General features: G+C 43.0%; 2 protein-coding genes across 2 annotated transcripts in view; one reads left to right on the top strand and one right to left on the bottom strand.

Moving 5' to 3' along the window:
- Nucleotides 1-24,503, top strand: part of TNRC6A (trinucleotide repeat containing 6A) — a 216,031-nt gene that overhangs the window by 26,781 nt on the left and 164,747 nt on the right. The window contains exon 2 of the mRNA XM_025370328.1: nt 1,501-1,626. Coding sequence (XP_025226113.1) covers nt 1,547-1,626 — 80 coding nt within the window. The 5' untranslated portion in view covers nt 1,501-1,546. The remainder of the gene's footprint in view (nt 1-1,500; nt 1,627-24,503) is intronic.
- Nucleotides 22,305-22,909, bottom strand: LOC112614122 (putative uncharacterized protein FLJ45256; the record flags this gene model as incomplete). Its single annotated transcript, XM_025370330.1, is given in 2 exon segments — nt 22,305-22,439; nt 22,442-22,909. Coding segments are annotated over 2 exon segments (603 nt in total), but the record flags the coding sequence as incomplete, so codon positions are not given.

Below are 24,503 nucleotides of genomic sequence, written 5' to 3'. Positions count from 1 at the left end.
ATCCAGAGGTTGGAGGACCTCTTGAACCCAGGAGTTGGAGGCTGCAGTGAGCTATGGTCACACCACTGCACTCCAACCTGGGCAACAGAGCAAGACCCTGTCTCAAAAAACATGAGAAAGACTAAGACATGTGTATGTGCTAAAGGAGGAAATCAGTAGACAGAAATAGTTTCATTCATTGATTTCTGCTTTTAATCTTTACATCATTCACTTATTCACCAACTACTTACTAAATACCTGTTTTACCAGCCACTTTTTTTGTTTTCTTTTTGAGACAGGGTCTCATTCTATTGCCCAGGCTGGAGTACAGTGGTGTGATCGTAGCTCGCTGTAGCCTCCAACTCCTTAGACTCACTCAAGTGATCCTCCTGCCTTAGCCTCCTGAGTAGCACCAGCACATTGGTTAATTTTTTTTTTCTTTTTTTGTAGAAATTAGGTTTCACTATGTTGCCCAGACTGGTCTCAAACTCCTGAGCTCAAACAATCCTCCCCCCTTGGCTTCCCAAAGCTCTGGGATTACAGGCATGAGCCGTGGCACTTGGCCCAGTCAGTGTTTTTTGACGGTGATAATAGAGCAATGATAGGCGCAATCTCATGTGATTTACGGTCTATCTGAGAAGAGGGAAGTTGCAGACATAGGTGAGAGCAAGAATGATAGTTGGGTGGGGGAGTCTTGAATAAAAGTACAAGACAATAGACCAGCCAGCCGGGCACAGTGGCTCACGCCTATAATCCCAGCGCTTTGAGAGGCCAAGGCAGGTGGATCCCTAGAACTCAGGACTTCAAGACCAGCCTGAACAACATAGGGAGACTCTGCCCCTGCAAAAAATACAAAAATTAGCTGGGCATGGTGGTGTGCATTTCTAGTACCAGCTACTCAGGAAGCTGAGATAGGAGGATCACTTGAGCCTGGGAGGCTGAGGCTGCAGTAGACTGTGATTGCACAGCTGCACTCCAGCCTGGGTGACAAAGTAAGACCCTGTCTCAAAAACAAAACAAAAAGAAAAAAGAAAAAAAGAAAAAGAAAAGAAAAAGAAAAAAGGAAGAAAAACAAAGGCATGAGGCTGGGCACAGTGGCTCACACCTGTAACCCCAGAACTTTGGGAGGCTGAGGCGGGTGGATTGCTTTAGCTCAGGAGTTTGAGACCAGCCCAGGCAACATGGCAAAACCCCATCTCTACCAAAAATACAAACAACTACCCAGGCATGGTGGTGCATGCCTGTGGTCCCAGCTACTTGGCAGGCTGTGGCAGGAGGATCGCCTGAGCCTAGGAGGTGGAAGTTGCAGTGAACAAAGACCACACCCCCCCCCTGCGGGGGGGAAAAAAAAAAAAAAAAAAAAAAAAAAAAAAAGCAGGGGGATGAAATTAAAGTTTGTACCCAGGAGTTGCACATAGATGTGTGTCTCATAGGTAAATAGGCATCACTGGTTGTGTTTGGGAGGGGAATGAGGTAAAAAGTGGAGAATCACTAATCTAATGCAATCTCTTCCTTTCTCAGGTGTGAAAACTGAGGCCCGGAGAGGTGATGTGATTTGCCTAAAGTCATGCAACTAGTGGCAGAGCCAGGCCTAGACGCCAGGTGTCCTGGCTCTCAAGACATTCCGCTGCCCGAGGAATGGAACAGGTAGTATCACTCGCACTGGGGGCCAGGGGTCAGTCCACTCAACCCAGAGCTGCCTGAGGTTCCAACTAAGGAAACCAGAGGAAACATCCACTCAAAATTCTGACAAGTTGAATGGGGTTGAAATCAGAACTGGGCAAGAGAAAGGGGGCAAGGTTTGAAACTCAGACCTCACGATCCTGAGACAGAGGCCAATGTACCATCACCCCACGTCACCTTCTGAAGGTAGATTGAGCTCAGGCCCTATCATGTCCATCTCTAAACAGCTTGGTGGTGAGTTCTCTTCCAGCCATTCTGCGACCCATACTCTGTCTGATATAATTCACACTGTTAGGAAAATCAGTGGCCACTTGCAGAGGATGTGTGGGAGGATGGAGAAAAAGGGACACGGGGAGACCAGTTAGGAGGCCTTTGGAGAGATCCAGGAGGAAAGTGAAGAGGAAGGGCTGGTAGGAGGGGTCTGCTGGATCCGTATGGTATCACTTGGGTTAGTGGTTGGTGAAGTTGATCAGCGTGATGGTGGAAAAGCTAGAGTAGAAATGAAATCCACATCAAAGTGGGAAGGAAAAGAGTTTCTGTTTTTATATATGTCTACTTGCTGTTTATACTAAAGGATGTTCTTAAGCCCAGTATTGATCAAACAAAATCTACCTTTGGTACTCTATGTAAGATATACCCTATGAATTATTTGTAATTCATACAAATTCATACCAAGTCATTGGTAATGTGTATTAACCCCTCTGAATATTCTGGGTTATAGCTTCTTTTTTATTCATTTGATGATTCTTTATTGAGCGTCTACAATGTACCATGCATTGGTCTGGGCATTTGGAATACATCAGGTGAATTAAACAAACAAATACCATTGAACTCCTAAAACTCAATCAGCGGCAGGTGGCCAGAGAAGCTAGTCTTTGGGAAAAACAATGGGAGAAAAAGCTAAGGAGAAAATTGCTCAATTGACATGGTATTAATCAAAGTAAAAGCTGGAAAGATGTATATTGATAGGCTGGGTTTGATTGGATCCCATGGGCAAGGATTTTTCCAGGCAGGGAGAGCTGAGATAGCAGACTGATCATTTCAGAGAATCTACCTGAGTCAATGGCTACGACAGTGTGTCTCCTGACAGGACCAGATTCCTAGGGGTAAACGGCAACAAAAGAGGCACCACAGGGAGGGGCTCTCAGCAAAGGCACTGTGAGGAGGCTCAGATCCGTAGACAGAACAGAATGCACAATGGAACAGTTAAGCAGGTCATCAGACTCCAAGAAACCAAGCAATGTTGGCCGAAGGTTATCCAACGTGGTGATGTGGGGAGAAAGCCATGGAAAATCTAAGAGCATCTGTTGCCTGTCAAGTTGTCAGCAGTGGCCAGTGGGCAGAAAGCAGGGCTGTGGTCACTGAGCTGATGTTCAAGGAACATTTCCAGCCTCTGGGAGGAGTAGGTTATATCTCATGCAAGGCATTAAATAGGGACAAAGGCACAGGAGGGAAGAAGGAAAATGACCTCAGAAGTAGAGGATAAGGAATAGGTTAAGAACAGAATCAGGCTGAGTGCGGTGGCTCACACCTGTAATCCCAGCACGTTGGGAGGCCGAGCTGGGGGGATCACTTGAGCCCAGGAGTTCCAGACCAGCCTGGTCAACATGGCAAAACCCAGTCTCTACTAAAAATACAAAAAAATTAGCCAGGCATGGTGGCACGTGCCTGTAATTCCAGCTACTTGGGAGGCTGAGGCAGGAGAATCTCTTGAACCTGGAAGGCAGAGGTTGCGGTGAGCTGAGACAGTGCCACTGCACTCCAGCCTGGGTGACAGAGTGAGACTCCATCTCAAAAACAAAAAAAAAAGAACAGAATCAGGCCAGGCACAGTGGCTCACGCCTGTAATGCCAACACTTTGAGAGGCTGTCGGGGAGGATTGCTTGAGGCCAGGAGTTCGAGACCAGTCTAGGCGATGTAGTGAGACCCTGTCTCTACAAAATATTTTTTAAACTTAGCTGGGCGTGGTGGTGTGTGTCCATAATCCCAGCTACATGGGAGATTGAGGTGGAATGATGGCTGGAGCCCAGGAGTTCAAGGCTGCAGTGAGCTATGTATGCTCCACTGCACTCCAGCCTAGGTAACAGAGTGAGACCCTGTTTCTTTAAAAAAAAAAAAAAAAAATAGCATCCATCCCATTCATGGGAACCGCCTGGACTATAGAGGAAGTAGGATGCGGAGACAGGAAACAGGTAGGGCCCATCATTCCTGCCCCATGCAGAAGGAAGGAGGGAAGAAATCATGCCTATTGCTTCTTTCCTTTTGTCAGCAGGAATCCCCATGAGTGCCATGACACTGCGGTTTCCAGAGAGTGCTTTTTCTTTAATTGACCCAGGTATTCATTCCAAAACTCAGAGAATGGTTTTCTTAGGGCTGAGGATTAGGGCAGGCATAGGGTTCTAACCTATGTCTTAATCTTTTGCTTTATGTGGTTTCTTTCAGCTGTGACCACTCCCATCCACCATTCCTTCTTAGTCCAGACACCTCTTTGCACAGCTCACTCTCCACTGCACGTTCTATTTTCTTCCATCTTCCTGGCTTCCAGCCTTACTGCTTATTCTTCTGTTTGGAGGCTAACGTAGCCCATCAGACCTGAGGCTTGGCCCCGTCTTCCCCTGAGTCAACATCTTCCTCTAATAATACTTCTGTAGTGGACATTCTATCTGATTCCCCACTGTCCCTTCCACCCCCTGCCCCATTAGTAGCAGCAATACAGTAAGGGAGAATTTACAAGTCTAGGCCACACTGACACTGATCCGATGCTGAATTTGACTTCCAAATAATGTTTCTGTCTCTGCACCACTTACTCCAGAATCTAAGTCCGGGGAGGAAGGATCTAATTGCTCAGCTTCACAGCTAACTTCTTGAATCTGGCTCCTTCAGCTTCTACAGTGGATGATGAGAGGGGAGGCAAGTGACTTACTTAGATGGCCCTCTTGTCGGACCTAATCACAGTGCATAATTCTCCCAGCAGGAACACTGGTGCAAATAAGAGGGCAGGCAATTCTAGATCATCACTGGGTTTTGTTTTGTTTCTTTTTTACTTTTTTTATTTTATTTTATTTTATTTTATTTTATTTTATTTTATTTTATTTTTGAGACGGAGTCTCGCTCTGTCGCCCAGGCTGGAGTGCAGTGGCGCGATCTCAGCTCACTGCAAGCTCCGCCTGCCGGGTTCAAGCCATTCTCCTGTCTCGGCCTCCTGAGTAGCTGGGACTACAGGCGCCCGCCACCACGCCCGGCTAATTTTTTTTTTTTTTTGTATTTTTAGTAGAGATGGGGTTTCACCATGTTAGCTTGTTTCATTTTTTGAGACAGGGTCTCACTCTGTCCATCAGGCTGGAGTGCAGTCGTGCAGTCACAGCTCACTGCATCCTCAACCTCCAGGGCTCAAGTAATCCTCCCGCCCCAGCCAAGAAGCTGGGACTACAGGCACATACCGCCACACCCAGCTAATTTTTAATTATTTTGTAGAGATAGGGTTTCACTACGTTACCCAGGTTGGTCTCAAACTCCTAGGCTCAAGCGATCCTCCCGCATCGGCCTCCAGAGTAGCTAGGACTACAGGTTCATGACACTACACCAGGCTAATTTGGGTTTTTTTGTGTTTTTTTGTTTGTTTGTTTGTTTTTTGTAGGGTCAAGGTCTCACTATGTTGCCCAGGCTGGTCTCAAACTCCTAGTCTCAAGCAATCTGCCTGCCTCGGCCTCCCAAAGTGCTGGGATTACAGGCATGAGCCACCACACCCGGCCCATCGCTATTAAATAGAATAATAACACAAACCACATACGTAACTGTAAATATTCTAGTTGCCGCATTTTTAAAAGGTAAAAAGAAACAGATGAAATTAATTTTAACATTACAATTTATTGAACCTAACATTTCTAAAATATCATCATGTCAACCTGAAATCAATATAAAAATTTGTAATGAGGTATGTTCCTTCCTTCCTGCTGTTACTCTAAATCTTTGACATCCAAGGTGTGTTTTACACATTACAGTACAGCTGTCACTGAAAACATGTGATCTGTATTTATAGTTACAGTTGAAAAAGTAGAACAGCATACACAGGTTGTTCCAAAGATACTTAAATATTTTCCAAGTACCAAAAAATCACTTTCCTGTATTATTCGCTTCCACATTGACGAAGCTAGTTCATCTTCATTGGAATAATAGTTTGACTTTGAAGCAAAGCCAATAAGTTTTAAAACTACTTCTGTCCAGGCTAGGCGCAGTGGCTCACGCCTATAATCTCAGTACTTTGGAGGCTGAGGTGGGTGGATCATTTGAGGTCAGGAGTTCAAGACCAGCCTGGCTAACATGGTGAAACCCCATCTCTATTAAAAATATAAAAATTAGTCGCGTGGTAGTGGTGCACGCCTGTAATCCCAGCTACTCAGGAAGCTGAGGCAGGAGAATTGCTTGAGCCTGGGAGGCAGAGGTTGTGGTGAGCCAAGATTGCACCACTGCACTCCAGCCTGGGCAACAGAGTGAGACCCTGTCTCAGAAAAACAAACAAACAAACAAAAAAAACCTACTTCTGTCCAACTGAAGCAATTCACCAATCCTCATGTCAATTCAGTATTAACGTGGAATGTAAAGGGATGCAGTATAAATTGAAAAGTAATTCTAAAGTTTATCAATATCAACAACTTTCTTAAAATTTTTCTTATAAATTTTGCAGATAATTTACATAATGCTGGTGATTACTATTAAAAATATTTTGCGGCCAGCCGCAGTGGCTCACGCCTGTTATCCCAGCACTTTGGGAGGCTGAGGTGGAGAAGATCACTTGAGCTCAGGAGTTCGAGACCAACCTTGGAAACATGACAGGACCCTGTATCTACAAAAAAAAAAAAAAAAAAAAAAAAAAAAATTAGCAGGCGATGGTGGCGCGTGCATCTGTAGTCCCAGCTACTTGAGAGGCTAAGGTGGGAGGATCACTTGAGCCTGGGAGGCAGAGGTTGCAGTGAGCCAAGACAATGCCACCACACTTCAGCCTGGGCAACAGAGCAAAACCCTGTCTTTAAAAATATATATTTTGCATATCGATTCATGTTAAAAAGTATGCAAAATCATTATTATTGATTTGTATTATGAAATGTTTTCATTTCAGTGTAAATTCTTATACTTTTCCAGCTAGATCACAGGTTTTTCTTTCTTTAGAGCTTGGAATTTATCTCATTTCATATACACTGTGATATTGCTGAGAAAACATAAATCACGCTGCCATGTTTATCTTTGATTATTAAATATTTGGCAAGCATTCCCTTTGTTTCAAGAAAATCTTGAATTGGAATTGACAGTACAGTAAATCTTTGTAAAAGTCTTCCATGACTCAACCAATGAACATTGGCAAAGACCCAAGACCACCCCATTCATTGCCTTCTATTTCTTTCAAAAGTCCCATGCACTGGTGGTGATTCACAGCATTTGTACGTATACACTGAACAGTTTTAACAACTGTACCCGTGACACTTTCCATGGAGCCTGCTTCCAAAAGCAACACAAATATTTTCAGTATTTATCATACAGTGGGATGAAGCAATAAAGGAAACATCAGTCTCTTGTTTTGAAACTCCAATAAAACCAGATTTTTGACCAAACATAGCTGGAGGACCATCTGGCATGATAGAAACTAATTTTTTCATGTCTAAGTGAAATTTTTTTGGTCAGATGTAAAAGATTTTTTAAAATCCGTGCTACACTTTTGTAAGCCATGAATTGGCAATGCTTTTTCGTGAATTTGGAAGTCCTTTTTGAATAAATATACCGAGGCTATTAGTTGGATGGTGTCTCATGGCATGACTCAGCTAAATTGTGCAATTTTCCAAAATTTGAATCCGTTTAGCTTTAATACGTTCTTTCATTCTATGGGCAATTGTTTGGTGGCTTAATTGCAGATTGTTCACTTTCTGTAAAATCTTTATTTTTTTAATGAATTAATTAATTTATTTATTTTCGAGAGTTTCCCTCTATTTCCCAGGCTGGAATGTGGTGGTGTGGATTGACCCCACTCCAGTTTTGACCTCCCCAGGCTCAGTGATCCTCTCACCTCAGCCTCCTCCTGAGTAGCTGGGACTACAGGGGTGCATCACCACACCCAGCCATTTTTTTCTATTTTTCATAGAGACAGGGTTTCACCATGTTGCCCAGGATAGTATCACACTCCTGCGCTCAAGTGATCTGCCCACCTTGGCCTCCCCAAGTGCTGAGATTACAGGTGTGAGCCACCATGCCAGCCTAAAATATCTTTTTAGTCTTTTCCTCATAATTTTCTAACAAAATTTTTACAACTTAAATTTTTTTTACCATATTTCCATTAAAAATTGTGTACGTGTGTATACGCACATGCATGCAAGAATCCGAGTCATTTTTATAGCCAGCCAAAGTTATAATCTCTAATCCGGATAAAGTAAAATCTATTTAAAAGGTTTTTACTCTACATTTTATTCTGATTTCAACTAACTAATTTCATCGGATTTTCTTATTGTGGTAAAATATGTACAACATAAAATTTACTATTTTAATCATATGTTAAGTATACATCTCTGTGGCATTAAGTATATTCACACTGCTGTGAACCATCACCACCATCCATCTGTACTTTATCTTCCCGCACTGAAACTGTGACCCCATTAAACACTAACTCCCCCTTTCACCCAGGCTAGAGTGCAGTGGTATGATCTCGGCTCACTGCAACCTCTGCCTCCAGGGTTCAAGGGATTCTCCTGCCTCAGCCTCCCAAGCAGCTGAGATTACAGGCACGCATCACCACGCCCGGCTAATTTTTTTGGTAGAGATGGGTTTTCACCATGTTGGCCAGGCTTGTCTCGAACTCCTGACATCAAGTGATCACCTGTCTCAGCCTCCCAAAGTGCTGGGATTGCAGGCGTGAGCCTCCACACCCGGCCTATTTTCTATGTCTATGAATTTGACTGTTCTAGGAAATTCATGTGTGTGGAATCATACAATATTTGTCCTCTCGTGTTGGGCTTATTTCACTTAGCATAATGTCTTCAAGATTCATCCATATTGTAGCAAGTGTCAGAATTTCCTTCTTTCTTAAGACCATATAATATCCATTCATCTGTTGATGACCATTGGAGTAATTTTCACCTTTTGGCTATTGAGAATAATGCTGCCATGAACTTGAGTGTACAAGTATCTATTCAAGTCCCTGCTTTCACTTCTTCTCGGTATATACTGAGAAGTGAAATTGCTGAATCCATGGTATTTCTTTAATTTTGGAGGAACTGTACCACTTTCCACAGCAACTTTTTTTTTTTTTTTTTTAAATGGAGTCTCGCCCTGTCACCCAGGCTGGAGTGCAGTAGCACAATCTTGGCTCACTGCAAGCTCCACCTCCCGGGTTCAAGCGATTCTCCTGCCTCAGCCTCCTGAGTAGCTGGGACTACAGGCGCCCACCACCACGCCTGGCTAATTTTTTGTATTTTTAGTAGAGACGGGCTTTCACCGTGTCAGTCAGGATGGTCTCGATCTCCTGACCTCATGATTCACCCGCCTCGGCCTCCCAAAGTGCTGGGATTACAGGCGTGAGCCACTGCACCTGGCCCACAGCAACCATTTCACAGTCCCACCAGCAAGGCACAAGGGTGGAAAGGTTCTAGTTTGTCTACATCTTCACCAACACTTGTTTCCCATGCTGTTTTGTTTTGTTGGTAATTGCCATCCTAATGGGTATGAAGTGGTATTCTGAGGTTTGGATTTGCATTCTCCTAGCATCAAGGGATGCTGAGCATCTTTTCACGTGCTTCGTTAGTTCTTTCTTAAATATGGAGAGAAAACTTATCAAACTCACTATGTATTTGCTGAAAATGTCTCGGTAGTTTCCATCTTATTATCTTAAAATTTTTTTTCACAACGAACATACAGCTTTTTTGTTTCGCTCTACCACAGCAAATTGCAACTGACATCCATCGTGAAATCGGTGGTGCATCTTCCTGCAGTCTTTTGAGCTTTTCCCTTTTTAAAATAGACAAGCTGGCCGGGCACAGTGGCTCATGGCTGTAATCTCAGCACTTTGGGGGGCTGAGGCAGGATGATCATTTGAGCCCAGGAGTTTGGAACCAGCCTGGGCAACGTCGTGAGACCCCATCTCTACATTAAAAAAAAAAAATTAGCCTACTCTGCCTCAAAATAGGTAAATAATTGACAAATAAAAATTGTATAGATTTATGGTGCACAATTGATGTTTTTATATATGTATAAATTGCGGAATGGCTAAATCAAACTATTTAACATAGGCCTGTTGCCTCACATATCTCTTTTTGTTTTCTTTGGAGTTTTTTGTTTGTTTGTTTTTTGGTTTTTTGTTTTTTGAGACAGGGTCTCACTCTGTGGCCCAGGCTGGAGTGCAGTGGCACAATCATGGCTCACTGAAACCTCAAACTTCTGGGCTCAAGCCATCTTCCCACCCCAGCCCTCTGAGTGTCTGGGACCACAGAGGTGCACCACCATACCCAACTGATTTTATTATTTTTTGTAGAGACGGGTCTCCTTATGTTGCCCAGGTTGGTTTCGAACTCCTGGGCTCAAGAGATCCTCCCACCTCTGCCTCTCAAAGTGCTGGGATTACAGGGATGAGCCACTTCGTCCAGCTCTCACATACTTCTTTGTGTGTGTGTGTGGTAAGAACACGTAATATCTACTCTCTTAGCAATTTTCAGATATACAATATGTTACCAACCATACTCACCATGTTGTACAATGCATCTCTTGAACTTATTCCTCTAGTCTAACTGAATTTTTGTATCCTTTGACCAACATCTCCCCAATTTCCCCATCCCCCAGCTTCCAGTCTCTCTCTCTCTCTTTTTTTTTTTTAGATGGAGCCTCGCTGTGTCTCCCAGCCATGACAGTGGCACAATTTCGGCTCACTGAAAACTTCGCCTCCTGGATTCAAGTGATTCTCCCGCCTCAGTCTCCCGAGTAGCTGGGTGGGATTACAGGCATGCACCACCAAGCCCAGCTAATTTTTATATTTTTAGTAGAGATGGCGTTTCACCATGTTGTCCAGACTGGTCTCGAACTCCTGACCTCAGATGATCTGCCTGCCTTGGGCTCCCAAAGTGCTGGGATTACAGGCGTGAGCCACCACACCCAGTCTCCAGTCTCTTAATTTACTATTCTTGTCATAGCTCTACCATTTGCATCTCCATTTCATTCTACATAAGTCGCCTGCCTTTATTTTAAATTGAAAATTTTGTTCATGTATAGAAAAATAATTCAATTATAATTAAAATAGTATGTATTTTTCTTTAATGAACAATGTGATGCAAAGGTACCATGCAATTCATACTGTCTAGATAAAATATTCAGGTAAACACATTACAATGTCGTGTCAATGCACAGAAAAAAAGGATTTGGCCAGGTGCAGTGGCTCACACCTGTAATCCCAGCACTTTGAGAGGCCGAGGCAGGTGAATCACTTGAGGTCAGGAGTTTGAGACCAGGCTGGCCAACATGGCAAAACCTCATCTCTACTAAAAGTACAAAAATTAGCCTGGCACGGTGTTGGGCCCATGTAAGCCCAGCTACTTGGGTGACTGAGGCAGGATAATTGCTTGAACCTGGGAGGCGGAGGTTGCAGTGAGCCGAAATTATGCCACTGCACTCAAGCCTGGGCGACAGAGCGAGACTCTATCAAAAAGAAAGAAAAGAAAAGAAAAGAAGAAAGAAAGAAAAAGAGAGAGAGAGAGAAAGAAAGAGAGAAAGAAAGAAAGAAAGAAAGAAAGAAAGAAAGAAAGAAAGAAAGAAAGAGAGAGAGAGAGAGAGAGAGAGAAAGAAAGGAAGGAAGGAAGGAAGGAAGGAAGGAAGGAAGGAAGGAAGGAAGGAAGGAAGGAAGGAAGGGGGAGAGAGAGAGAGAGAGAGAGAGAGGGAGGGAGGGAGGGAGAGAAGGAAGGAAGGAAGGAGAAAGAAAGAAAGAACAAAAGAAAGAAAAAGAAGAAAAGAAGAAAGAAAGAAAGAAGAAAGAAAGAAAAGAAAGAAGAAAGGAAGGAAGAAGAAAGAAAGAAAGAATGAAAGAAAGAACAAAAGAAAGAAAAAGACAGAAGAAAAAAAGAAAGAAAGAAGAAAGAAAGAAAAGAAAGAAGGAAAGAAGAAGAAAGAAAGAAAGAAAGAAAAGAAAGAAGGAAAGAAGAAGAAAGAAAGAAAGAAAGAAAGAAAGAAAGAAAGAAAGAAAGAAAGAAAGAAAAGAAAGAAAGAAAGAAAGAAAAGAAAGAAAGAAAGAAGGAAGAAAAAAAAAAGGATTCAAACCAAATGAGTTGACACCTATTAGATGAGTGATAGGTTCACACACTATCTGAGAAAACACACACACGCCTGGCACGTGCACTGGCAATATAAGAATATTTTATGTGATGCACTTAGGAGAGAGAAATGTAATCCTACCAAAGCAAAATTGAACTTAATAGAAAAATATTTTATACTGGTTTGGTTTTAAAATTTTAAAAATTAAGGAAACGTAAAAAGTTGAGCTCCCCATTCACATTAGCTATATTGCTAGTGATCATTCACCACACGTGGCCAGTGGCTACTGGATTGAACAGTGTAGCTCAGTGCAGATCTATCAAACAACAACAAATTGTCTGCGCAATTCCATTGTTCAGTTTCTTCTCTAAAGAAACTCTGCCCGGGTGCACAGAAGGTATGTAGGAAGATGTTTCCCGCAACATTGTTTATAACAGTCACTAAGGAGAACAACCCACATATCCACCAACTGGGTATAGCAAAAAAAAAAAAAAAATTGTGGTGTATCTATTCTAAGGAATTTTATGCCACAGTTCAAAATAGACACATTCGTTGGGTGCCGTGGCTCACGCCTGTAATCCCAGCATGAGCCACAGATTTGGGAGGCTGAGTTGGGCAGATCACCTGAGGTCGGGAGTTCGAGACCAGCCTGACCAACATGGAGAAACCCTGTCTCTACTAAAAGTACAAAATTAGCCACACATGGTGGCACGTGCCTGTAATCCCAGCTACTCAGGAGGCTGAGGCAGGAGAATCACCTGAACCCGGGAGGCGGAGGTTGCCGTGAGCTGAGATCATGCCATTTCACTCCAGCCTAGGCAACAAGAGGAAAACTCCATCTCAAAAAAAAATAAAAACATAAAATAGACACATTGGTGCGGTGACTCACCCCTGTAATCCCAGCATTTTGGGAGGCCGCAGTGGGAAGATCATTTGAGCCCAGGAGTTCGAGACCATCCTGGGCAACATAGTGAGACCCCCCCCTCCATCTTAATAAAAGAAAAAGAAATTTAAAAATAAAAAATAAAATAAAAAATAGGCACATGGTTAGATTACTAAGTCATATTACTAGGTGGAGAGGAAAAGAGAAAGTTGTACAATGTGATGTCATTTTAAAAATTGATAGGCTGGGCGCGGTGGCTCAAGCCTGTAATCCCAGCACTTTGGGAGGCCGAGACGGGCAGATCACGAGGTCAAGAGATCGAGACCATCCTGGCTAACATGGTGAAACCCCGTCTCTACTAAAAGAATACAAAAAAACTAGCCGGGCGTGGTGGTGGGTGCCTGTAGTCCCAGCTACTCGGGAGGCTGAGGCAGGAGAATGGCATAAACCCGGGAGGCAGAGCTTGCAGTGAGCTGAGATCCGGCCACTGCACTCCAGCCTGGGTGACAGAGCAAGACTCTGTCTCAAAAAAAAAAAAAAAATTGATGATAGATGCCAGGTGTGATGGCTCCCAAGGGAGGATTGCTTGAGGTCAGGAGTTTGAGACCAGTCTGGGCAATATAGAAAGATCCCCTCTCTAAAAAATATATATATATATTTTTTTAACTTTTTAATATATATATATATTTTTTAACTTTTTGATTATAGATAGATAGAGACACAGAAAGATACTAGAGAGTGGTTCTCTCTGTGCCTCTATGAAAGGAGAGAGGGAACTTAGATGAACTTGGATTTAATAAGAAGAATGCATGTATGTATTACTCATATAATTAAAGTTAATTTAGAATAAAAGAACTTGGAGAGAGGGAACTTAGATGAACTTGGATTTAATAAGAAGCATGCATGTATGTATTACTCATATAATTAAAATTAATTTAGGATAAAAGAACTTAAGAAAGGAAACTGTTAATCAAAATGAAAAGATGAACAAAAAGCCAATTAAGTAGAATTCACTGCAATCCAGATTATATGGTGGCTAGATAAGTGTTATCCCATGGCGTAATATTTAATGCAAATGTCAAAAGTAATTCTCCAAAAAGAAGATACAGAAATTACATGGTGGCCTTTCTGTAAACTGAAACTGGCAAATGCTAGTAATCAAAACTAATTTATGAGGCTTTTCTCCACCAGTGTTTTGGCTAATATCCAGGTTACCCATCCCAAGCTGCTATTACATTAAAACCTCCAGACCTCAGCACCGATTGGCATCCAACCCACTGACCGCAACATTTTCCAGCGCACCAATTGTTCTTACAGCACTTGTTTTCATAATCACTGTTCTTTTCTTTGGTGTTCTTCCTTTATCCCATAAATACATATGCTGATTAAGTGGTAATTATTAGGCAACTGGACCCAAACAACATATGAAAGACGGAATAAGAGGGGGACAGATCCAGGAGTGTTTTGGGATCCTCAACGTGCCCTTCATTACATTACAGAAACCCAGTTTTAAATGAATAGTGCTAGTTCTCTACCTCCCTGTAGAGCAAGTTTACCTCAGGGACAACAGGACGTGGATTGAACATTTAATCCTTATCCCAAACTCAGAATTACCCTTGCACTATCTGACATTGACTGAGTAAACAGATTAGCCAAGGAAGAGAATTCAATCAGCAGAGAGGCCTGAGAATTCTCTTGAACTTTGTTTAAAAGCACCCTGAAATTGGAGCTTCTTGGGAGCATTCGCTTCCAACCATTTTCTAAATTGAAATTGCAATTCCACTTCCCTAAGACCACAGCCTTCTTCTAAGACAGGCTTATGGGAACTCTGAACTATCTAAGCAGAAGGCGTGTGTCTGAGAAGAAAACTGGAATGAACAAATCTATAAAGCAGTAGAACAATCACCCCGACAAAGACAGCGTGATTCACATTGCAAATGACAGGAAGAAAAAATAAACAAGGGAGCGTTCACCTCAGAGAAGACAACCACGATGACAATGATGAGACCTGAGATAACAAAAATAAAAGGACAGCAAGCCCTGTGGAAAACAAAGCCCTTCGGAATAGATTTTTAAAATCTAGCTACGTCCTGTTTCCAAGAGACAAGCCTAATGCAAAGTGAATCAAAAGCATTAAGGGGAAAAAAGTGGGGGTGATCTAAAATACATCAGAAATCCAAAGGAAACAGAACAGTAATACTAATTTTAAAAAATACTTCTATTAACGGCCAGGTTTGGTGGCTTATGCCTGTAATCCCAGCACTTTGGGAGGCTGAAGGGGGCAGATCACCTGATGTCAGGAGTTCGAGACCAGCCTGCCCAACATGGTGAAACCTCGTCTCTACTAAAAATACAAAAATTAGGCAGGCGTGGTGGTGCACACCTGTAATCCCAGCTACTTGGGAAGCTGAGGCAGGAGAATCACTTGATCCCAGGATGTGCGGGTTGCAGTGAGCCGAGATGGCACCACTGCATTCCAACCTAGAGTGACAGAGCGAGACTCTATCACAAAAACAAACAAAGAAAAGCCTAGTTAAGGTGATACTTTAGACTAAAGGACTGTACTTTAGATTGAAGACCTCTCTGAAGAGATAATACTTTGAGCTGAGATCTTAGGGGAAAAAATTATTAACTTTTTTTTTGGCAGGGGCAGACAGAGACTTTCTCTGTGACTGGAGTGCAGTGGCTCAATCATGGCCCACTGCAGCATCCACCTCCCAGGCTCAAGTGATCCTTTCACCTCAGCCTCCCAAGTAGATGGGACAACAGGCATAGCCACCACACCCAGCTAATTTTTTAATGTTTTGCAGAGATGGGGTCTCAATATGTTACCCAGGCTGGTCTCAAATTCCTAGCCTCAAGCAATCCTCCTGCCTTGAACTCCCAAAATGCTGGGATTACAGGTGTGAGCCACTGCATTTGGCTTATTAGCCAATGTTAACATATCAAATAAATCTATATATCGCTAGGCAGAGCAGCTTACAAAATGCCAGAATGCATAATCAAACTGGACAGGCTCAATGAATGATTACACTGTGCTTAATGGTTAAGCTCAACACCTTGATATAGCTTCATGATTTGCAGAAAATTTTTAATAATGGTCCCTACAAGAATCACCTGTAGGTCAGGCACGGTGGCTCATGCCTGTAATCCCAGCACTTTGGGAGGCCAAGGAGGGCGAATCACCTGACATCAGGAGTTTGAGACCAGTCTGACCAACATGGTGAAACCCCGTCTATACTTAAAAACTACAAAAATTAGCCGAGCGTGGTGCTAATTTCTGTGGCATGTACCTTTAGTCCCAGCTACTCCGGAGGCTGAGGCAGGAGAATCACTTAAACCCAGGAGGCAGAGGTTGCAATGAGATGAGATCATGTCACTGCACTCCAGCCTGGGCGACAGAGTGAGACTTCTCAAAAAAAAGTGAATAAAAAATTAAAAAACACATAACAACAAAAAAGAATCACCTGTAATTTAACGTAAATTTCAGCAATTTTACTAAATTACTAATTTTAACCTAAAACTCACCAATTTTGGACAAAATCAGACACATAACCAAAAACATTTTGGACAGAATATAATTTCACAGTAAATGGTATAATCTCCCCCAAAGATAAAAACATGTATGAACATCTATGAGGTAAAGAAAAGGCTGAGCACGGCGTCTCATGCTTGTAATCCCAGCACTTTGGGAGTCCAAGGCGGGTGGATCACTTGAGCCCAGGAGTTCAAGACTAGCCTGGACAACATGACAAAACCCCATCACTACAAAAAATATAAAAATTTAGCCAGGCATGGTGGCAGACGCCTGTATTCCCAGCTACTTGGGAGGCTGAGGTGGGAGGAACACCTGAGCCCAGGAGGTAGAGGCTGTAGTGGGAAGTGATCGTGCCACTGCTCTCTAGTCTGGGTGACACAACAAGATCCTGTCTCAAAACCAACAAAAACAAAACAAAACAAAACAAAACAAAAGGGGGGAAAAACACACTGATAGAAAGAAAAAATATTTTGTCGAAAAACATGAAATTCTGCTTTGTGGTTTTAAAGTATTTTCACTATAATCACCATTTATTTTTATTGTAGGACTTAAGTAAGGAGAAAAGTCTTTTAAGAGTTATTCCTGGCCAAGTGTGGTGGCTCATGCCTGTAATCCCAGCACTTTGGGAAGCCGAGGCGGGTGGATCACCTGAGGTCAGGAGTTCGAGACCATCCTGGCCAACATGGTGAAACCCTGTCTCTACTAAAAATAGAAAAGTTAGCCAGGTGTGGTGGCACATGCCTGTAATCCCAGTTACTCGGGAGGCTGGAGTAAAAGAATCGCTTGAACCTGGGAGGCGGAGGTTGCAGTGAGCCAAGATCGTGCCACTGCACTCCAGCCTGGGCAACAAGAGTGAAATTCCGTCTCTAAAAAAGAGTAATTATTTCCGTAGAAATATAAGAATTGTTGACAAAACTAAAATTGAGCTAAAGATTAACAAACTATTCTCATTCTGACAGAACAAAATGCAAAAGAATAGGATTTAAATAACAGAATTAATAAATGTTAGATAACAGACACATAGCAAGAAACATAGTCCTGGTGCCGTGGCTCATGCCTGTAATCCCAACACTTTGAGAGGCCAAGGCAGGAGGATCACTTGAGGACAGGAGTTTGAGACTAACCTGGGCAACATAGGGAGACCCTTGTCTTTACAAAAACTTTAAAAAATTAGCCAGGCACAGTGGTGAGTGCCTGTGGTCCCAGCTACTCAGGAGGCTGAGGTGGGAGGATCACTTGAGCCTGGGAAATGGAGGCTGCAGTGAGCCATGCACTACCACTGCACTCTAGCCTGGGTGACAGAACAATAACTTGGAAAAAAAAAAAAAAGAAAGAAAGAAAGGAAAGGAAGAAAAAGAAAAGAAAGGAAAAGAAAAGGAAAGAAAAATGAGGCCGGGTGCAGTGGCTTAGGCCTAGCATCCCCGCACTTTGGGAGGCCAAGGCAGGTGGATTACTTGAGGTCAGGAGTTCAAAACCAGCCTGGCCAACATGGCGAAACCCCATCTCTACTGAAAATACAAAAAAAAAAAAAATTAGCCGGGCATGGTGGTGCGTGCCTGTAGTCCCAGCTACACAGAAGGCTAAGGCAGGAGAATTGCTTGAACCCAGGAGGCAGAGGTTGCAGTGAGCCGAGATTGTGCCACTGCACTCTAGCCTGGGCAACAGAGACTCCATCTCAAAAAAAAAAAAAAAAAAAAGAGAAAATGAAATACGTATGCCTTTCAAAAATACATAGAACATATATTTAAAATGATAATATATCAGGCCAAATAAAAACTTTAAAAAATTCCAAAGGCAGAAATTGTACAAGTCAAATTATCTGATAAAATAAAACTATAAATAAATAGCATCAGGTTAACAAAAAACCAAAATATTTAGAACTTTCAAAAATCATTTATAGAAATTATTTTGGGGGAAAGAGGAAATTAAAATGGCAGTTTCTGTTTATGTACAAAATAACAAAGGAACTCTGTCTTTCAAAACTGGTAAGATGTAAACAACCCTGTAATCAGAGGCAAAATTGTTATTTTAAGTATTTTTATTAAGAAAGGATTTTAAAAATAAAATGTTTCACATAAAAGAAGTATGAAAAAGAACAAAATGACCCAAAGTAGCAAGTAGACAGAATCAAACATAATAAAAGCAGACATTACTGAAACAAATAATATAAATAAATGCTAAATAAAACCATGACCTGGGTCTTTGATAAGATCAATAAAATAAAACTCTAGAGAGGCGGGGAGTGATGGCTTATGCCTGTAATCCCAGCGCTTTGGGAGGCCAAGGCAAAAGAATCACTTGGCCCCAGAAGTTGGAGAACGGCCTGAGTAACATAACAAGACGCTGTCTTCTACAAAAAATACAAAAATTAGCCAGGCATGGTGGTGCACGCCTGTGGTCCCAGCTACTTACTTGGGAGACTGAGGCAGGAGGATTGATTGAGCCTGGGAGGTCAAGGCTGCAGTGACCGATGATCACACTACTGCACTACGGCCTGGGTGACACGGTGAGCCCCTATCCCCCCGCCCCCCAAAAAACAGCAAACCTCTAGAGAGACTTATCAAAGAAAACAGAGCACATATTTCAAAATTTGGAAATAAAGGCAGGGAATGGCGGCTCATGCCTATAATCCCAGCACTTTGGGAGGCCGAGGCGGGTGAATCACTTCAGGTCAGGAGTTCAAGACCAGCCTGGCCAACAGGGTGAAACCCCGACTCCATTAAAAATACAAAAAGTAACCAAGCATGATGGCATGCACCTGTAATCCCAGCTATTTGGAAGGCTGAGGCAGGAGAATCGTTTGAACCCAGGATGCAGAGGTTGCAGTGAGCCGAGATCGTGCCACTGCACTCCAGCTTGGGCGACAGAGAAAGAAAAAAAGAAAAAAAAGGAAATAAAAAAGGGAGTTTAGCCAAAAATACAGTGGAGACTTAGAAAGCTGTAAGAGAATGTTTTGTCAATTCTATGCTAATAACATTACATTTTTGAGATAATTTTATGGCATTTTTTTTTAAAGCCAAGTTATATGGTGAGTGTTGCTTACTGGTATATTTCCTAAAACAGCGTTTCCTACATTCCTAAAATATGCTGGGTTTTCTTTGGTAATATCTTATTTAAGATAAGATATTCATAAGTGAGTTTTGTTATGTAGTTGTTCTTTGTGACGTGATTTTCAGGTTTTGATGTGGCTTTGACAAAAAGTATGAGCATCTTTTATTTCTCCATGCCTGGATACAATTTATATAGAAGCAGAATTGCTTATTTCTTGGCTATTTGGAAGACTTTATCTAAAACTCCTGTGGGTCTGGTGTGGTGGATTTGGGGTGGGAAGCTGGTTAACATTCACAGTTTTGTTTTTGCTTACTGTTATTTCAGAGTTCTAAAACTGTGGACAATTAGTTACGTTTTTCTAGAAAATAATCTACTTCATTCAGATTTTCAAATTTAATTGCACAGTTTGCAAGATACAAAGTCATTTCATTTCCTCTTTGTTATGTTATTTCCTCCACCCTGTTTCTTTTTTGTTTGCTTGTTTGTTTTTGAGGCAGAGTCTCACTCACTCTGTCGCCCAGACTGGGGTGCAGTGGCGCGGTCTCGGTCCACTGCAATCTCTGCCTCCCCATTTCAAGCAATTCTCCTGCCTCTGCCTCCCAAGTAGCTGGGATTACAGGCACGTGCCACCATAACCAGCTAATCTTTGTATTTTTAGTAGAGACAGGGTTTCACCATGTTGGCCAGGCTGGTCTGGAACTCCTGACCTCAAGCGATCTACCTCGGCCTCCCAAAGTGCTGGAATTATAGATGTGAGCCACAGAGCCCCACCCACCCTGTTTCTAATGTCGTGTTTTTGAGCTTTCTTCCTTTTTTCCCCCTGATTAGTTGACTTTTCAATTATTTATTTTACTCTAACCAACTCACCCCAAAGAGTTTGCTCCTACATTAATTAATTCATTTTTTTTTTTTTTTTTTTTTTTTAGACAGAGTCTTGCTCTGTTGCCCAGGCTGGAGTGCAGTGGCGCAATCTCGGCTCACTGCAAGCTCTGCCTCCTGGGTTCAGGCCATTCTCCTGCCTCAGCCTCCCGAGTAGCTGGGACTACAGGCACCCGCCACCATGCCCAGCTAATTTTTTGTATTTTTAGCAGAGACGGGGTTTCACTGTGTTAGCCAGGATGGTCTCGATCTCCTGACCTCATGATCCGCCCGCCTCAGCCTCCCAAAGTGCTGGGATTACAGGCGTGAGCCACTGCGCCCGGCCTCAGCTTTCTTTTTCTTAACCTTTTTCTGGTATGTCTTTTTAAAAATTATTATTTCAATAGCTTTAGGGGTACAGGTGGTTTTTTGTTATGTGGATGAATTATATAGCGGTGAATTCTGAGATTTTAGTGCGCCTGTTAACGGAGGAGTGTACATTGCACCTAACGTGCAGTTTTTTACCCTTAGCCCCCTCCCACCCTTCCCCTTCTGAGTCTCTCAAGTTCATGGTATCACTGAATAAGGTATGTCTTTGCTTATACTTTTAATTTCAGTTTTCCTAAGAAACTGTATGGCATATTTTTTTGTTTTCAACCAAAGTCAGGTTTTGCCTTTTTTTACCTCACCTAGAAGTCTTTCTCTTTAAATTGCTTTGTTTTGTTTTGTTTGAGACAGAGTCTCACTCTGTCCCCAGTCTGGAGTGCAGTGGCACCATCTTGGCTCACTGCAACCTCTACCTCCCAGGTTCAAGCGATTCTCCTGGCTCAGCCTCCCAAGTAGCTGGAATTACAGGCACCTGCCACTACGCCCAGCTAATTTTTGTATTTTTAGTAGAGACAGGGTTTCGACATGTTGGCCAGGGTGGTCTCGATCTCTTGACTTCGTGATCCGCCTGCCTCGGCCTCCTAAAGTGCTGGGATTACAGGTGTGAGCCACCTCACCTGGCCTACAACCTTATTCTTTACAGCATGATATTCTGTAGTGTAAATGTGTCACCCTTTACCATACTGTTATTGATGGTGCAATTAACTCATTAATGGAGCAAGTAATTAATGCCCAGTGTGGCAAGGAAACAGAGACACGATCATGTTTCTACAGTACTGGTAGAGTTTTTAACTGATACAGTCCCCAAAAGGTATAATCTATCAAAGATCTTAGAAACATGTGTACTCTGTAGTCCTAGCTGCTTGGGAGGCTGAGGAAGGAAGACTCTTAGAGCCCAGGAATTCAAGGGTGCATTGAGCTATGATTGCACCACTGCACTCCAGCCTGGGCAATGGAGTGAGATACTGCCTCTAAAAACCAAGCAACCAACAAACAAAAATCTGTGCTTTTTAATTCAGAAATTCCATGTATAGAAATTTATCTTAAGATAATTATATGACTGGGCACGGTGGCTCACGCCCGTAGTCTCAGCACCTTGGGAGGCTGAGGCAGGAGGATTACTGGAGTCCAGAAGTTCCAGAACAGCCTGGGCAACATGGTGAGACATCGTCTCTATAAAAAAAAAAAATACAAAAAATTCCCCGTCTCTATAAAAAGCACAGAAAGTTAGCCAGGCATGGTGGCGCACATCTGTGATCCCAGCTACACAGGAGGCTGAGACTGTGGAATCACTTGAGCGTGGGACGTCGAGGCTGCAGTGAGCCATGATCGTGCCACTGTACTCCAGCCTGGGTGTCAGAGCAAGACCGTCTCAGAAAAAAAAAAAGGATAATTAGATAATTATAGAAGAGCCTAATGATTACTCTGCAAGAATCATTTTGGGTGCCTTATTTGGAAAAGTAAAAATGTTGGAAATAACCCAAGTATCCAACATTAGGGGAAATGGTTTAGAAAATTACAAATCCATGCAGTGGAATCTACAGGGCCATTAGCAGTGCGAGCAGGTAGTGAAGGGAGGCCACACATAGGCATGCTGGCAGCTGTATTTTTCATTGTACTTTCTCTGGCCTCACAATATGTGGAAATGATTCTTCAATTCTGGCAATAGAGTAACTCCTCGTCCTGGTTCTGGTGAAGGCATGACAGCTGTGAGCATGCATGCATGTGCTGGTATATAGGCACACACATATACATGCTCAAACTCTTAAACAGGAGCTTCTGCAAACGTATGTAATAAGCTGGAGAAAGTCATTTTCACCAGCATCACCTCCATGAAGAGCACTGGGTTTATTTGAAAGAAATTTCTTGATGAATTGCTTAGAAGAGGATATGAGATCACAAATGATCTCAGTGTGTTCAGAACTGCCTTGCAAAAGGCAAGCAGGGGCCTCTTTTAGTTTACTCCAGAGGAAGCAAGAAGAGAGAAGAGGGAGTGGGAAGATGTGTCGGGGAGTCCCCAAGACACGCTCAGGTTTGACGATTTGCTGCAAAGACTCGCGGAACTCAAAAAAGCCGTTGTATTCACAGTTACAACTTAATACAGTGGAAGGATATGGATTAAAAATCAGCAAAGGGGCCGGGCACGGTGGCTCATGCCTGGAATCCCAGCACTTTGGGAGGTCGAGGCCAGCAGCCTCGTCACTTGAGCTCAGGAGTTCGAGACCAGCCTGGCCAACATGGCAAAACCCCATCTCTACTAAAATACAAAAATTAGCCAGGCTTGGTGGCTGGCGCCTGTAATCCCAGCTCCTTGGGAGGCTGAAGCAGGAGAATCACTTGTACGTGGGAGGTGGAGGTTGCAGTGAGCCGAGATCCAGCCTCCGCACTCCAACTGTGGCGACAGAGCGAGACTCCATCTCAAAAATAGATAAATAGATAAATAAAATCAGCAAAGGAAAAAGGTGCTCAGGGCAGAATCCAGGCAGGAGCTTCCACCTGTACCCTCCTAGAGAGTCATGTGTGCAGTGCTTAATTCTCCCAGCAATGATGTGTGACAACACACACAAAACATTGCCAACCAGGGAAACTCACCTGTGCCATAGTATCCATGGCTTTTACTGGGGATGAGTTACCCAGTATCCAGCCCCTCCAGAGGTCAGGCTGATACAGCATGACCCCGGCACCCACCATAAATCATGTTGTTAGCATCAACTATCTGGCATGGCCCAAGGCCCCAGATATACAGAAGTCTTCTTATCAGGCAGAATATTTTAAGCCGTTAGCAGTTATCTTACAGGAACAGGTGAAAGGCCAGTCCCTCCTCTGAGATGTGCAGGGTTTAACCATCCCGAGCCTCTTGAGTTAACCCTGTAGTGAACAGAAGAGAAGGGGAAATGAAGGTAAGGAGTCTGGGGGTGGTGGCTCACACCTATAATCCCAGCACTTTGGGAGGTGGAAGCGGAGGCGGGTGGATCACCTGAAGTCAGGAGTTCGAGACCAGCCTGGCCAACGTGGCGAAACCCCGTCTCTACTAAAAATACAAAAATTAGCTGAGCATGGTGGCGCTCACCTGTGATCCCAGCTATTCGGGAGGCTGAGGCAGGAGAATCTTTGCACCTTGGAGACAGAGATTGCAGTGAACTGAGATCATGCCACTGCACTCCAGTGTGGGGGACAGAGTGCAACCCTGTCTCCAAATAATAAAATTAAAAAATAAAGTAGGGAGATATCAGAAGACGCTTGTGTATAGGGTGCCTTGCAGTAATCCCCAAATCTCACACACACGCACCACAAAAAAAAAAAAAAAAACTATAAGAAGTCCCAAAACACTTTCTGTAAATGAAGGTCTTACAGAAATCTGTAAGCAGGTAGAGTTTTGCATCAGAGAAAAAGTGTTTGATTGAGGCAAGGATGGTGGAGAACAGAAGTGACAACAGACAGAAGCCAGGAGAAGTAAGGTACGAGGCTCCGCAGGATCACGGGGATGGTTGCAGCCAGATTCTGACATCAAAGGGGCAAGATTTGAAGTGGAGAGGCTGATCTGATGAGGAGGAAGGACAAACTAACTTACTTACTTACTTACTTATTTATTTGTTTATTTATTTATTTATTTATTTATTTATTTATTTTAGAGACAAGGTCTCACTCTGTTGCCCAGGCTAGAGTGCAGTGGTGCATGCAATCATAGCTCACTGCAGCCTTGAACTCCTGGGCTCAAGCCATCCTCCCACCTCAGCCTCCTGAGTAGCTGGGACTACAAGCACATGTTTTTAAACCTGGCTAAATTTTTTAAAAAATTTTTCTTATAGAGACAGGATCTTGCTATGTTGTCCAGGCTGGTCTTAAACTCCT

This window comes from Theropithecus gelada, chromosome 20 (genome assembly GCF_003255815.1).
Source record: "Theropithecus gelada isolate Dixy chromosome 20, Tgel_1.0, whole genome shotgun sequence".
NCBI classification, from domain to species: Eukaryota; Metazoa; Chordata; class Mammalia; order Primates; family Cercopithecidae; genus Theropithecus; species Theropithecus gelada.
This window is presented reverse-complemented; position numbering and strand designations above follow the sequence as displayed.